At 42.7% G+C, this 17747-nt stretch overlaps 1 protein-coding gene across 1 annotated transcript in view; it reads right to left on the bottom strand.

The window, feature by feature from the left end:
- The window catches only part of LOC130425714 (uncharacterized), a 30666-nt gene extending 13696 nt beyond the window's left edge, over positions 1 to 16970 (bottom strand). Inside the window, exons 1-4 of the mRNA XM_056752086.1 lie at positions 16934 to 16970; positions 16672 to 16710; positions 16316 to 16577; positions 16092 to 16237 (exon numbers count right to left, since the gene is read on the bottom strand). Coding sequence (XP_056608064.1) covers positions 16092 to 16237; positions 16316 to 16577; positions 16672 to 16710; positions 16934 to 16970 — 484 coding nt within the window. The remainder of the gene's footprint in view (positions 1 to 16091; positions 16238 to 16315; positions 16578 to 16671; positions 16711 to 16933) is intronic.
- Between the last annotated feature and the right edge of the window lie 777 nt (positions 16971 to 17747).

The following is a 17747-nucleotide window of genomic DNA, read 5'->3' as shown; positions in this document are numbered from 1 at the left end:
TGACAATGCCAGGATTAATCGGGCTCAAATTGTGAAAGAGTGGTTAAGGAAACATATTCATCATTTTCACTCATTGGCCACCACAGAGCCCACACCTTGACCCTATTGAGAATCTTTGGGATGAGCTGAAGAAGACTTTGCGTAGCGGGTAGACTCTCCCATCATCAATACAGTTTTAGTTTTATCGTTTAGATTTTGTAACAATTTCTGAATAAACAAAATGAAAAACCCATTAATTAAGCAGATTAGTTTTGTTGAGAAAAACAAGCACATCTAAATTTTCAGGTGAAAGTCGAGTCTGTACAGTAGTCTATGTGTGGACAGAGACACTTACATACAGATGTCACGGTTTGTGAAGCAAACACTCAAGACAATCAGATACTCCAAACTGGTATAATTTAATCCACAGAAACACAGGAAAAAGCACAACACCATAAACACATTCAACACCGGACAAATAACAAGACCAAAGGAAGAATTTAAATAAGACAGATAACAAGGGGTAGACAGGCGATGGGAATAGTGTCCAGATGATGGGGATCAGGTGAGAGTGGTGCAAAGGATTATGGGGAGTGTTGTCCGGTGATGGAACCAGGCAGACTTTTAGCCTCAGACAAAGTTAATATCCTATTTTTTTTAAATAATTGAGGAACATAAATTGCTCGCTTGTCTTTATAGCCACTTTACTTGTCATCAGACCCCTTATGGCATTGTTCCTGCCTTTTGTTTACACAGGGCGCTTTGTGATGCAGGGAACTTTATTAATACTTCTACTACAACAAATAGGAACATTTCTAGATCAATCCCACTGACAGCAGCACTCTCATGGAATTATACAGCACTTTTCTGCGATCAACGTCTATGAAAGGGGTGTTAGATGTCGAAGTAATAGCATACAGCACACTGCATGGCTTGTAATCTCTTAAATGTCGTACAGTACAACACGATTTACGATTTCTGCGTAAATATCACGCACAGTTGACAATAAGCATTGGTTCGCGTTGCGACAATACACCAAAATACGAACAACTGGAGGTGAATTCTTCTGACGGGCAGAATTAAGGCCGTACAGAATGGTACGATTTGACCAATCGGGTGAAAGGGGCGTTATAGCGCCGCCCACATGTACGAATGCCAAATTGATTTCGAAATCCGTTTTTTAAACGGCAAACGAAAAATGAAAGAACGAGTCATTTTTCATTTTCCATTAATTTATTTCAAATAGGATATCAAATGACTAAAACGTCCACGGACCCATAAGAATGTCTTTACACAATTACAACAGGTGTAAATGACCACAGATTAATAAGTATTATCTTTAAATCAAACCTCTGAAAACTAGAATTCAACATTTAGAAAAGTTGCAATCAAAGGTGTTTTATGTTCATATTAACATCCAATTGAGATTCTGTGTGCACAGAATAACACTACGTACAGAAGATGAACAAATAACTCAAAAGGAGTCAAATCTAACAACTAAGAGAATAATGAAGTATTTAGCTACTTACTTTAGTTTCTAACACAGTTTGGACAAAAAACTTATAGAAATGAGACCAGATAAAAGTGAAGATCACCTTAACTTCTGCCATTAGCATTGGCGCATGTCTGAACACCAACGACACATGACTGACAGCTAGTTTAGACTTTGCACAAATGAATGAAATGACAAGAATAAGTCACGTGTGCTTCACCGGAATATTGATTCAAACACAGTAGCGTAAACTGTCCGATAGAGGGCGCCAATATCATTCAAAAGTGACCTTTTTACATACAAAAAACAAAACTAGTCTTAAGGGTCAATTTATCGAAAATTGAGAATTGTACATCATCTAAAAGCTGAATAAATAAGCAGACAATATTTGATTGAGATACAACTATTTGAAAATCTGGAATCTGAGGGTTCAAAAAATCTAAATATCGAGAAAATGGCATAGGATATTACTCTCAAAAATTAAGTTTTGATATATTTACCGTCGGAAATGTAAAATAGATCTTCATGGGACATGATATTTACTTCATATCCTTATGATTTTTGGCATAAAAGAAAAATGAATCATTTTGAGACATACAATGTATTTTTGCTGATTCCTTTAAATGTTCTGCCGCTAGTTAAGACTGGTTTTGTGGTCCAGGGTCACATATGTAAACGGCTCTTTCACAAACGTTTATAAAATGTTTGTACATCTGGTAGATTTTAGGGTATAATAAAACATGTAATCAATTATAGGGTAAATTTATTAGATTATTAATACAAAACATTTAATCAATTGTACGGTTTTAGATTATAACATTAAAACGGTTAATGTCAAACATTGAAACATAAAGTCAGCTTGTGCCTCGTGCTTTATATCACGCGCTGTGTTATAATATCATACATTGTACAGTATTAGTATCTCACAGGCCTCGTGTTTAAGAGCATGGGCAACTCCGCATGGCTCCCGAGTACATTGTTTCAAAAGATGTACAGGATGTACAGTAAGCCAGGGTTGGGATTTTTATTTATTTAAAAGTCAAAATTATGACTTTGTATCTCACAATAATGAGACAGTTATTCAAAAAAAATCCAGACCCTGTTGGAAATGGGCTTCCATAGGAAAGAGAGCGATTCAGAGATTAGTCCAGTCACTTCATGTCACCAGAAGAGGGTTCACTCAACAAGAAATCATAAAGTACACTTCACTCATTTCTTTATCACAGTTTTCTATGAGTCTAGTTTGTTTCTTGAATTATGTGTAGTGCATTTCTCGATTTAATATCACGTATTGCATTAAGCTGTTTCCTTACAATGGGCTAAATGGGGGAGAAAACGCTTGGTGTAAGATGATTCACATAATAAGAGCTTGTGTTTGACAGCAGCTAGTGTTTGACAGTAGGCGTGTTTGACAGTAGGCGTGTTTGACAGTAGGCGTGTTTGACAGTAGGCCAGTTTGACAGCAGCTAGTGTTTGACAGTAGGCCTGTTTGACAGCAGCTAGTGTTTGACAGTAGGCCAGTTTGACAGCAGCTAGTGTTTGACAGCAGCTAGTGTTTGACAGTAGGCGTGTTTGACAGCAGCTAGTGTTTGACAGTAGGAGTGTTTGACAGTAGGCGTGTTTGACAGTAGGCCAGTTTGACAGCAGCTAGTGTTTGACAGTAGGCCTGTTTGACAGCAGCTAGTGTTTGACAGTAGGCCAGTTTGACAGCAGCTAGTGTTTGACAGTAGGCGTGTTTGACAGTAGGCGTGTTTGACAGTAGGCGTGTTTGACAGTAGGAGTGTTTGACAGTAGGAGTGTTTGACAGTAGGAGTGTTTGACAGTAGGCGTGTTTGACAGTAGGCGTGTTTGACAGTAGGTGTGTTTGACAGTAGGAGTGTTTGACAGTAGGCGTGTTTGACAGTAGGCCAGTTTGACAGCAGCTAGTGTTTGACAGTAGGCCTGTTTGACAGCAGCTAGTGTTTGACAGTAGGCGTGTTTGACAGTAGGAGTGTTTGACAGTAGGAGTGTTTGACAGTAGGAGTGTTTGACAGTAGGAGTGTTTGACAGTAGGCGTGTTTGACAGCAGCTAGTGTTTGACAGTAGGAGTGTTTGACAGCAGCTAGTGTTTGACAGTAGGTGTGTTTGACAGTAGGTGTGTTTGACAGTAGGAGTGTTTGACAGTAGGCGTGTTTGACAGTAGGCCAGTTTGACAGCAGCTAGTGTTTGACAGTAGGCCTGTTTGACAGCAGCTAGTGTTTGACAGTAGGCGTGTTTGACAGTAGGAGTGTTTGACAGTAGGAGTGTTTGACAGTAGGAGTGTTTGACAGTAGGAGTGTTTGACAGTAGGAGTGTTTGACAGTAGGCCTGTTTGACAGCAGCTAGTGTTTGACAGTAGGAGTGTTTGACAGCAGCTAGTGTTTGACAGTAGGTGTGTTTGACAGTAGGTGTGTTTGACAGTAGGTGTGTTTGACAGTAGGCGTGTTTGACAGTAGGCCAGTTTGACAGCAGCTAGTGTTTGACAGTAGGCCTGTTTGACAGCAGCTAGTGTTTGACAGTAGGCGTGTTTGACAGTAGGAGTGTTTGACAGTAGGAGTGTTTGACAGTAGGAGTGTTTGACAGTAGGCGTGTTTGACAGTAGGCGTGTTTGACAGTAGGAGTGTTTGACAGTAGGAGTGTTTGACAGTAGGAGTGTTTGACAGTAGGAGTGTTTGACAGCAGCTAGTGTTTGACAGTAGGAGTGTTTGACAGTAGGCGTGTTTGACAGTAGGAGTGTTTGACAGTAGGAGTGTTTGACAGTAGGAGTGTTTGACAGTAGGAGTGTTTGACAGTAGGCGTGTTTGACAGTAGGCGTGTTTGACAGTAGGCGTGTTTGACAGTAGGCCAGTTTGACAGCAGCTAGTGTTTGACAGTAGGCGTGTTTGACAGCAGCTAGTGTTTGACAGTAGGCGTGTTTGACAGCAGCTAGTGTTTGACAGTAGGCGTGTTTGACAGTAGGAGTGTTTGACAGTAGGTGTGTTTGACAGTAGGAGTGTTTGACAGTAGGTGTGTTTGACAGCAGCTAGTGTTTGACAGTAGGCGTGTTTGACAGCAGCTAGTGTTTGACAGTAGGTGTGTTTGACAGCAGCTAGTGTTTGACAGTAGGCGTGTTTGACAGCAGCTAGTGTTTGACAGTAGGCGTGTTTGACAGCAGCTAGTGTTTGACAGTAGGCGTGTTTGACAGTAGGAGTGTTTGACAGTAGGTGTGTTTGACAGTAGGTGTGTTTGACAGTAGGAGTGTTTGACAGTAGGTGTGTTTGACAGTAGGAGTGTTTGACAGTAGGAGTGTTTGACAGCAGCTAGTGTTTGACAGTAGGCGTGTTTGACAGTAGGAGTGTTTGACAGTAGGTGTGTTTGACAGTAGGAGTGTTTGACAGTAGGAGTGTTTGACAGTAGGAGTGTTTGACAGTAGGCGTGTTTGACAGTAGGCGTGTTTGACAGTAGGTGTGTTTGACAGTAGGCGTGTTTGACAGCAGCTAGTGTTTGACAGTAGGCGTGTTTGACAGAAGTGTGCTTGTCACTGATCGCTGTGTGTTTAGGTACGTTAAGACACGCTTAACGTTTAATCCACGTAATAGTTTTTCATACAGCACAGGGACGTCTGAAAAATGTCTGCTAAAGATCTGGAAAAAAATTGCTGTGTATGTTGTGGGGAATCGACCTTCCAATGCAGAAAGAAATCTCAGAAGCAGGGTACCGGGTGTCAAGAAATGTGATCTTTATTTGCTCGTGCAGTCAAAGGGAGACACTCAGAGTTCTTCTAACAATTATACATCTGACTCAAATATTTGTACAGCGATCTTGAGTTGTCCTTCACATTGTTCAGCAATCAGAAATCACATGATATCATCGTTTGCATTAGTCCTTCCCCTTCTCATCTGCTACAATAATATATTAGTCCGGACTGTACTCTTTACATTTTGCCACGATTATGTCTCAGTGGTTGTTCAGTTTAATTTAATACTGGCAAGCAGGGGCGATTCTAAGATTTTCATTTTAGGGGGGCTTAGCCCCCAATAAGGGTATGATTAAAAAAAAATTATTTGACTATTAGGGTAGGGTTGTACACCACTAGCCTTATTGCTATTCACTATTTCATTGTATTCCCTGTATTTCATATATGGTAGTAGGAGTACTGACTGAGCCATATACAACACTGTAAACAAATTTTGAAACATTTAGATGTGAGAAGACTTCCTGATTCATTATTCACTGTACAAACACAAGTACAAACGTTTAATTATGTAATGTAATAAGTGCACTGTAAGTCGCTTTGGATAAAAGCGTCTGCCAACTAAAATGTAAAAATGTAAAAAATGTAATTAAAAGTAACAACATGAATTATCAATTTGCCACTTCTATAAATCAATTACCTAAAATAAAACACAAATCCCTTTACTCTACTCTTACTCGAATGTATCACGATACACTCATTATTACTCAACACAAAAAAAATCTATTAAAACAAAACAAAATAACTTCACATGATGTTTCTCTCTCTCTGCCATTTGTTGCTTTCAGACAATGATGTGTGTATTTAACCATTTCTGTGCATGGCTGCATAATGTAATGCCGAGATACACAATAATATGTTTTAAATGTTAAAAAGTAAATCAAAAAATAAATCATGATCGTTTTCTAAAGTATGTTTGCATGGGTTTTAATCGCTTCATTTTTGTTGGAAGAAAAAAACAGTATCACGCTGTGATAAGGGATAAACGCAGTGAAGACGTACAGGTATTGGATGAGAAACCTAACCGTGTATTGGTCCAGTAACATTATGTAAACTGAAATTACAAGAACTATACCGATGCAGGTGTCATATCATAGCAATCTATCAATAAATGGACACACACACACCTTGTACTTTGTGATGTTCGCTCCGCTCGGCGCCCCTGCGGATTGAATAACGCGCTGAATCCATGCAGACTTAGATCAGGGGAGGAGCCGAAACTTGACGCATCGCGCCGCCGTTTCAAATGAGTTTTTAAAGGGGACTGAAGCGATCACAAATTAATTAATCTAATAATTTTTAGGGGGGCTTAAGGGCCTAGTGACGCCTCTGCTGGCAAGCGCCTCCAAGAATTAAAAAAAAATATATATGTGTGTCATGGCTTTTTCTTATTGCATATGTAGCGGGTCCCGACTAGGTCTCCGCTGGCAGATATATAGATAATCCTCTGATAGGAGGTCTGGAAATATTGGAAATATTGCAAAGAAATAAGCGACGCAGAGTAGCTCATTCTCCAATCACTCAGATTATCTTTTATTTTTAACATCATTTTAACATTATATCTGCAATCATGAATTATTTCTGTTATTTTGTCTGCTTTACATTGAAGCACAGGTTATATCCACATATGAATAACATGTAGCCATATTTTCTTCAAAAGTCTGTTTCCACAAAAACGTCTCATCCCATATTTTCCAAGCATAGAAAATTTGTATGAACCACAAAACAACCATTTTCATTTTAACTCATATTTTCTGTCTATTATTGATATAATATTTTTGTAATCACCATACATGTTATAAGTGTTCACTTTTTATAACAGAATATTTCTCATTTGCAGTTAAGCTGTATTACACAACTCCATATAAACACCAACGTTCACAATAAACCTGTCTGCCTTATAACTAGGCACCCAATCCTATGAACGAAAACTGTATTGTTATCTAATATTAACTTGTGCGCGTTTAAACATGGCTGCACCCGTAACTGGTCTTACTCTGTACATTAGTATTAATTTAATACTCTTTAAACATTGTACTACACACACACACACAACTACTTTTCACACAAATGCCCAGGAGCCGCTAGAAACCAGCCAAAGAAAACAATTGATGGGGCCGTTGGCCGCCATTTCCTCAACTACGTAACATCAAATTGAACTGTTTACACACTTTACATACTTTTATACTGTCAAACACACGTGCTGTCAAACACGCGTGCTGTCAAACACGCGTGCTGTCAAACACGCCTGCTGTCAAACACGCGTGCTGTCAAACACGCGTGCTGTCAAACACGCGTGCTGTCAAACACGCCTGCTGTCAAACACTAGCTGCTGTCAAACACTAGCTGCTGTCAAACAGGCCTACTGTCAAACACTAGCTGCTGTCAAACACTAGCTGCTGTCAAACACGCCTGCTGTCAAACACGCGTGCTGTCAAACACGCCTGCTGTCAAACACTAGCTGCTGTCAAACACTAGCTGCTGTCAAACACTCCTACTGTCAAACACGCCTACTGTCAAACACGCCTACTGTCAAACACTCCTACTGTCAAACACTCCTACTGTCAAACACTCCTACTGTCAAACACGCCTACTGTCAAACACGCCTACTGTCAAACACGCCTACTGTCAAACACTCCTACTGTCAAACACTCCTACTGTCAAACACTCCTACTGTCAAACACTCCTACTGTCAAACACGCCTACTGTCAAACACTAGCTGCTGTCAAACAGGCCTACGGCCAAACACTCCTACTGTCAAACACTCCTACTGTCAAACACTCCTACTGTCAAACACTCCTACTGTCAAACACTCCTACTGTCAAACACTCCTACTGTCAAACACTCCTACTGTCAAACACTCCTACTGTCAAACACGCCTACTGTCAAACACTAGCTGCTGTCAAACAGGCCTACTGTCAAACACTCCTACTGTCAAACACTCCTACTGTCAAACACGCCTACTGTCAAACACGCCTACTGTCAAACACGCCTACTGTCAAACACTCCTACTGTCAAACACTCCTACTGTCAAACACGCCTACTGTCAAACACTAGCTGCTGTCAAACAGGCCTACTGTCAAACACTCCTACTGTCAAACACTCCTACTGTCAAACACGCCTACTGTCAAACACGCCTACTGTCAAACACGCCTACTGTCAAACACGCCTACTGTCAAACACTCCTACTGTCAAACACTCCTACTGTCAAACACGCCTACTGTCAAACACTCCTACTGTCAAACACTCCTACTGTCAAACACTCCTACTGTCAAACACGCCTACTGTCAAACACGCCTACTGTCAAACACGCCTACTGTCAAACACTCCTACTGTCAAACACTCCTACTGTCAAACACGCCTACTGTCAAACACTCCTACTGTCAAACACTCCTACTGTCAAACACTCCTACTGTCAAACACTAGCTGCTGTCAAACAGGCCTACTGTCAAACACTCCTACTGTCAAACACTCCTACTGTCAAACACTCCTACTGTCAAACACTCCTACTGTCAAACACTCCTACTGTCAAACACTCCTACTGTCAAACACTCCTACTGTCAAACACTAGCTGCTGTCAAACAGGCCTACTGTCAAACACTCCTACTGTCAAACACTCCTACTGTCAAACACTCCTACTGTCAAACACTCCTACTGTCAAACACTCCTACTGTCAAACACGCCTACTGTCAAACACTAGCTGCTGTCAAACAGGCCTACTGTCAAACACTCCTACTGTCAAACACTCCTACTGTCAAACACGCCTACTGTCAAACACTCCTACTGTCAAACACTCCTACTGTCAAACACGCCTACTGTCAAACACTCCTACTGTCAAACACGCCTACTGTCAAACACTAGCTGCTGTCAAACAGGCCTACTGTCAAACACGCCTACTGTCAAACACTAGCTGCTGTCAAACAGGCCTACTGTCAAACACTCCTACTGTCAAACACTCCTACTGTCAAACACGCCTACTGTCAAACACGCCTACTGTCAAACACTCCTACTGTCAAACACTCCTACTGTCAAACACGCCTACTGTCAAACACGCCTACTGTCAAACACGCCTACTGTCAAACACTCCTACTGTCAAACACGCCTACTGTCAAACACGCCTACTGTCAAACACGCCTACTGTCAAACACTCCTACTGTCAAACACTCCTACTGTCAAACACTCCTACTGTCAAACACGCCTACTGTCAAACACGCCTACTGTCAAACACTCCTACTGTCAAACACTCCTACTGTCAAACACTCCTACTGTCAAACACTCCTACTGTCAAACACTCCTACTGTCAAACACTCCTACTGTCAAACACTCCTACTGTCAAACACTCCTACTGTCAAACACTCCTACTGTCAAACACTCCTACTGTCAAACACTCCTACTGTCAAACACGCCTACTGTCAAACACTCCTACTGTCAAACACTCCTACTGTCAAACACGCCTACTGTCAAACACGCCTACTGTCAAACACGCCTACTGTCAAACACTCCTACTGTCAAACACTCCTACTGTCAAACACGCCTACTGTCAAACACTAGCTGCTGTCAAACAGGCCTACTGTCAAACACTCCTACTGTCAAACACTCCTACTGTCAAACACGCCAACTGTCAAACACGCCTACTGTCAAACACTCCTACTGTCAAACACTCCTACTGTCAAACACTCCTACTGTCAAACACGCCTACTGTCAAACACGCCTACTGTCAAACACGCCTACTGTCAAACACTCCTACTGTCAAACACTCCTACTGTCAAACACTCCTACTGTCAAACACTCCTACTGTCAAACACTCCTACTGTCAAACACGCCTACTGTCAAACACTAGCTGCTGTCAAACAGGCCTACTGTCAAACACTCCTACTGTCAAACACTCCTACTGTCAAACACGCCTACTGTCAAACACGCCTACTGTCAAACACGCCTACTGTCAAACACTCCTACTGTCAAACACTCCTACTGTCAAACACGCCTACTGTCAAACACTAGCTGCTGTCAAACAGGCCTACTGTCAAACACTCCTACTGTCAAACACTCCTACTGTCAAACACGCCTACTGTCAAACACGCCTACTGTCAAACACGCCTACTGTCAAACACGCCTACTGTCAAACACTCCTACTGTCAAACACTCCTACTGTCAAACACGCCTACTGTCAAACACTCCTACTGTCAAACACTCCTACTGTCAAACACTCCTACTGTCAAACACGCCTACTGTCAAACACGCCTACTGTCAAACACGCCTACTGTCAAACACTCCTACTGTCAAACACTCCTACTGTCAAACACGCCTACTGTCAAACACTCCTACTGTCAAACACTCCTACTGTCAAACACTCCTACTGTCAAACACTAGCTGCTGTCAAACAGGCCTACTGTCAAACACTCCTACTGTCAAACACTCCTACTGTCAAACACTCCTACTGTCAAACACTCCTACTGTCAAACATTCCTACTGTCAAACACTCCTACTGTCAAACACGCCTACTGTCAAACACTAGCTGCTGTCAAACAGGCCTACTGTCAAACACTCCTACTGTCAAACACTCCTACTGTCAAACACGCCTACTGTCACACTCCTACAGTCAAACACTCCTACTGTCAAACACGCCTACTGTCAAACACTCCTACTGTCAAACACTCCTACTGTCAAACACGCCTACTGTCAAACACTAGCTGCTGTCAAACAGGCCTACTGTCAAACACGCCTACTGTCAAACACTAGCTGCTGTCAAACAGGCCTACTGTCAAACACTCCTACTGTCAAACACTCCTACTGTCAAACACGCCTACTGTCAAACACTCCTACTGTCAAACACTCCTACTGTCAAACACGCCTACTGTCAAACACGCCTACTGTCAAACACGCCTACTGTCAAACACGCCTACTGTCAAACACTCCTACTGTCAAACACGCCTACTGTCAAACACGCCTACTGTCAAACACGCCTACTGTCAAACACTCCTACTGTCAAACACTCCTACTGTCAAACACGCCTACTGTCAAACACGCCTACTGTCAAACACGCCTACTGTCAAACACTCCTACTGTCAAACACTCCTACTGTCAAACACTCCTACTGTCAAACACTCCTACTGTCAAACACTCCTACTGTCAAACACTCCTACTGTCAAACACTCCTACTGTCAAACACTCCTACTGTCAAACACTCCTACTGTCAAACACTCCTACTGTCAAACACTCCTACTGTCAAACACTCCTACTGTCAAACACGCCTACTGTCAAACACTCCTACTGTCAAACACTCCTACTGTCAAACACGCCTACTGTCAAACACGCCTACTGTCAAACACGCCTACTGTCAAACACTAGCTGCTGTCAAACAGGCCTACTGTCAAACACTCCTACTGTCAAACACTCCTACTGTCAAACACGCCTACTGTCAAACACTAGCTGCTGTCAAACAGGCCTACTGTCAAACACTCCTACTGTCAAACACTCCTACTGTCAAACACGCCTACTGTCAAACACGCCTACTGTCAAACACTCCTACTGTCAAACACTCCTACTGTCAAACACGCCTACTGTCAAACACTCCTACTGTCAAACACTCCTACTGTCAAACACGCCTACTGTCAAACACTAGCTGCTGTCAAACAGGCCTACTGTCAAACACGCCTACTGTCAAACACTAGCTGCTGTCAAACAGGCCTACTGTCAAACAGGCCTACTGTCAAACACGCCTACTGTCAAACACTCCTACTGTCAAACACTCCTACTGTCAAACACGCCTACTGTCAAACACGCCTACTGTCAAACACTCCTACTGTCAAACACTCCTACTGTCAAACACTCCTACTGTCAAACACTCCTACTGTCAAACACACCTACTGTCAAACACTAGCTGCTGTCAAACACTCCTACTGTCAAACACTCCTACTGTCAAACACTCCTACTGTCAAAACCTCCTACTGTCAAACACTCCTACTGTCAAACACTCCTACTGTCAAACACTCCTACTGTCAAACACGCCTACTGTCAAACACTCCTACTGTCAAACACTCCTACTGTCAAACACGCCTACTGTCAAACACGCCTACTGTCAAACACGCCTACTGTCAAACACTCCTACTGTCAAACACTCCTACTGTCAAACACGCCTACTGTCAAACACTAGCTGCTGTCAAACAGGCCTACTGTCAAACACTCCTACTGTCAAACACTCCTACTGTCAAACACGCCTACTGTCAAACACGCCTACTGTCAAACACGCCTACTGTCAAACACTCCTACTGTCAAACACTCCTACTGTCAAACACGCCTACTGTCAAACACTAGCTGGTGTCAAACAGGCCTACTGTCAAACACTCCTACTGTCAAACACTCCTACTGTCAAACACGCCTACTGTCAAACACGCCTACTGTCAAACACTCCTACTGTCAAACACTCCTACTGTCAAACACTCCTACTGTCAAACACTCCTACTGTCAAACACGCCTACTTTCAAACACTAGCTGCTGTCAAACAGGCCTACTGTCAAACACGCCTACTGTCAAACACGCCTACTGTCAAACACGCCTACTGTCAAACACTCCTACTGTCAAACACTCCTACTGTCAAACACGCCTACTGTCAAACACGCCTACTGTCAAACACGCCTACTGTCAAACACTCCTACTGTCAAACACTCCTACTGTCAAACACGCCTACTGTCAAACACTAGCTGCTGTCAAACAGGCCTACTGTCAAACACTCCTACTGTCAAACACTCCTACTGTCAAACACGCCTACTGTCAAACACGCCTACTGTCAAACACTCCTACTGTCAAACACTCCTACTGTCAAACACTCCTACTGTCAAACACTCCTACTGTCAAACACGCCTACTGTCAAACACTAGCTGCTGTCAAACAGGCCTACTGTCAAACACGCCTACTGTCAAACACGCCTACTGTCAAACACGCCTACTGTCAAACACTCCTACTGTCAAACACTCCTACTGTCAAACACGCCTACTGTCAAACATGCCTACTGTCAAACATGCCTACTGTCAAACACGCCTACTGTCAAACACTCCTACTGTCAAACACTCCTACTGTCAAACACGCCTACTGTCAAACACTAGCTGGTGTCAAACAGGCCTACTGTCAAACACTCCTACTGTCAAACACTCCTACTGTCAAACACGCCTACTGTCAAACACGCCTACTGTCAAACACTCCTACTGTCAAACACTCCTACTGTCAAACACTCCTACTGTCAAACACTCCTACTGTCAAACACGCCTACTTTCAAACACTAGCTGCTGTCAAACAGGCCTACTGTCAAACACGCCTACTGTCAAACACGCCTACTGTCAAACACGCCTACTGTCAAACACTCCTACTGTCAAACACTCCTACTGTCAAACACGCCTACTGTCAAACACGCCTACTGTCAAACACGCCTACTGTCAAACACTCCTACTGTCAAACACTCCTACTGTCAAACACGCCTACTGTCAAACACTAGCTGCTGTCAAACAGGCCTACTGTCAAACACTCCTACTGTCAAACACTCCTACTGTCAAACACGCCTACTGTCAAACACGCCTACTGTCAAACACTCCTACTGTCAAACACTCCTACTGTCAAACACTCCTACTGTCAAACACTCCTACTGTCAAACACGCCTACTGTCAAACACTAGCTGCTGTCAAACAGGCCTACTGTCAAACACGCCTACTGTCAAACACGCCTACTGTCAAACACGCCTACTGTCAAACACTCCTACTGTCAAACACTCCTACTGTCAAACACGCCTACTGTCAAACATGCCTACTGTCAAACACGCCTACTGTCAAACACTCCTACTGTCAAACACTCCTACTGTCAAACACGCCTACTGTCAAACACTAGCTGCTGTCAAACAGGCCTACTGTCAAACACTCCTACTGTCAAACACTCCTACTGTCAAACACGCCTACTGTCAAACACGCCTACTGTCAAACACTCCTACTGTCAAACACGCCTACTGTCAAACACGCCTACTGTCAAACACGCCTACTGTCAAACACGCCTACTGTCAAACACTCCTACTGTCAAACACCTCTACTGTCAAACACGCCTACTGTCAAACACGCCTACTGTCAAACACTCCTACTGTCAAACACTCCTACTGTCAAACACGCCTACTGTCAAACACGCCTACTGTCAAACACGCCTACTGTCAAACACTCCTACTGTCAAACACTCCTACTGTCAAACACTCCTACTGTCAAACACTCCTACTGTCAAACACTCCTACTGTCAAACACTCCTACTGTCAAACACTCCTACTGTCAAACACTCCTACTGTCAAACACTCCTACTGTCAAACACGCCTACTGTCAAACACTCCTACTGTCAAACACTCCTACTGTCAAACACTCCTACTGTCAAACACTCCTACTGTCAAACACTCCTACTGTCAAACACTCCTACTGTCAAACACGCCTACTGTCAAACACTAGCTGCTGTCAAACAGGCCTACTGTCAAACACTCCTACTGTCAAACACTCCTACTGTCAAACACGCCTACTGTCAAACACGCCTACTGTCAAACACGCATACTGTCAAACACTCCTACTGTCAAACACGCCTACTGTCAAACACGCCTACTGTCAAACACTCCTACTGTCAAACACTCCTACTGTCAAACACGCCTACTGTCAAACACTAGCTGCTGTCAAACAGGCCTACTGTCAAACACTCCTACTGTCAAACACGCCTACTGTCAAACACGCCTACTGTCAAACACTCCTACTGTCAAACACTCCTACTGTCAAACACGCCTACTGTCAAACACGCCTACTGTCAAACACTCCTACTGTCAAACACTCCTACTGTCAAACACGCCTACTGTCAAACACTAGCTGCTGTCAAACAGGCCTACTGTCAAACACTCCTACTGTCAAACACGCCTACTGTCAAACACGCCTACTGTCAAACACTCCTACTGTCAAACACTCCTACTGTCAAACACGCCTACTGTCAAACACGCCTACTGTCAAACACTAGCTGCTGTCAAACTGGCCTACTGTCAAACACGCCTACTGTCAAACACGCCTACTGTCAAACACGCCTACTGTCAAACACTAGCTGCTGTCAAACACTCCTACTGTCAAACACTCCTACTGTCAAACACGCCTACTGTCAAACACTCCTACTGTCAAACACTCCTACTGTCAAACACTCCTACTGTCAAACACACCTACTGTCAAACACACCTACTGTCAAACACTAGCTGCTGTCAAACACTCCTACTGTCAAACACTCCTACTGTCAAACACTCCTACTGTCAAACACTCCTACTGTCAAACACTCCTACTGTCAAACACGCCTACTGTCAAACACGCCTACTGTCAAACACTAGCTGCTGTCAAACACAAGCTCTTATTCTGTGAATCATCTTACACCAAGCGTTTTCTCCCCCATTTAGCCCATTGTAAGGAAACAGCTTAATGCAATACGTGATATTAAATCGAGAAATGCACTACACATACTGAATCGCTCTCTTTCCTATGGAAGCCCATTTCCAACAGGGTCTAGATTTTTTTTGAATAACTGTCTCATTATTGTGAGATACAAAGTCATAATTTTGACTTTTAAATATATAAAAATCCCAAACCTGGCTTAAACGGGCTGACATACTTTCCCCTCGACTGAGAAACTAAACGCATGCTGAGAGGAGGTAAAACAAGCTGCTGAGATTACACACGTCCAGTGTTTCTTCATGTTTAAATGACAGATTCAAACCTTTCATGATATTTTAATATCTAAAGCATCAGAGTGGATTACTGTTGTGAGCTTTTAAACACATGATTTGACATGACATAACGCTTTAGCTTGATGTGCTGTACAAGAGTCATTTACCTGCTATGAACCCATAGACTTCAATCTCTCTGACGGTCAGAATCTTGCCATCTCCAGGAATATGAATGTGTACATAACGTCCCTTCATACCACCACAATAGAAGGTCTCAGTGGCACCGGATGGAATGGTAGAAATCACAGCACATCTACAGAAGATAATAGACAGTTGATATTTGTTTCTATTTCTTCTGAATCAATGATCAAAAGTCAAAGAAAAGCCTCACATGGGGTTGCTGTAAAAGTCTTGAGAATTATTTCCAACACGAATCACAGCCCCATTTATCCGAGTATAATAATAATCACTGTTTTTGTTAGTGATGAGCACTCTGTTGACCTTGTACACGTTTAACAGGTCGACTCTCCACCACGGGTCTGTGTCTCCATTTGTATGGGTATAGGAATCAAGCCGACCATCAACAGCATATGAGGAGAAAAAACTGTCGAAATCTGATGACTGACTGCTTACACCCAATCGTGCGGAGTTCTCTGACAATGTTTCAGGAATAAAACACAAGTTATCTATTACAGAAACCTTCAAAATACTGTTTATTACTCTGTTCAATGTGTTTAAGTTTCTTACCTTCTGTTCCTTTGGCCTTCTCCTGAACTGATAAAAGTCCTGTGTAAAAACATCAAAACAACTTATTTTAACAATATTCTGCAATATTATATATCAACATTTCACAATATTTAACTAAATAATACAAAATTTGAACACAGAGTAAAGAAATAACTTAACAACACCAGAAGAGTGTCAAAATTGAAATAATATGATAATAAATTGAGATGTTGTAAAATATGAGTTTAAAGACAGAACATGAAACGCTGATGTTGACCTTTACCCAGTAAAAGCAGAAGACACCTGTGAAGCTTCTCCATGTCTGATTAAATCTGCATCTGTCTGTCTGTAACATCAACACTGTGACTTATATCAGTATGAAGACCCGCCCTGTCATCCATCACTCTCTCCTGTCTCTCCTCCTCTTTGATTACATCACTCTCTCCTGTCTCTCTTCCTCTTTGATTACATCACTCTCTCCTGTCTCTCTTCCTCTTTGATTACATCACTCTCTCCTGTCTCTCCTCCTCTTTGTCTTCATCACTCTCTCCTGTCTCTCTTCCTCTTTGATTACATCACTCTCTCCTGTCTCTCCTCCTCTTTGTCTTCATCACTCTCACCTGTCTCTCTTCCTCATTGTCTTCATCACTCTCTCCTGTCTCTCTTCCTCATTGTATTCATCACTCTCTCCTGTCTCTCTTCCTCATTGTATTCATCACTCTCTCCTGTCTCTCTTCCTCATTGTATTCATCACTCTCTCCTGTCTCTCTTCCTCATTGTATTCATCACTCTCTCCTGTCTCTCTTCCTCATTGTTTTCATCACTCTCTCCTGTCTCTCTTCCTCATTGTATTCATCACTCTCTCCTGTCTCTCTTCCTCATTGTATTCATCACTCTCTCCTGTCTCTCCTCCTCTTTGTCTTCATCACTCTCTCCTGTCTCTCTTCCTCATTGTATTCATCACTCTCTCCTGTCTCTCTTCCTCATTGTCTTCATCACTCTCTCCTGTCTCTCCTCCTCTTTGTTTACATCACTCTCTCCTGTCTCTCCTCCTCTTTGATTACATCACTCTCTCCTGTCTCTCCTCCTCTTTGTTT

Source organism: Triplophysa dalaica, chromosome 7 (assembly GCF_015846415.1).
Source record: "Triplophysa dalaica isolate WHDGS20190420 chromosome 7, ASM1584641v1, whole genome shotgun sequence".
NCBI classification, from domain to species: Eukaryota; Metazoa; Chordata; class Actinopteri; order Cypriniformes; family Nemacheilidae; genus Triplophysa; species Triplophysa dalaica.
The sequence above is the reverse complement of the archived record's forward strand: the minus strand, read 5'-3'. Positions and strand labels throughout refer to the sequence as shown.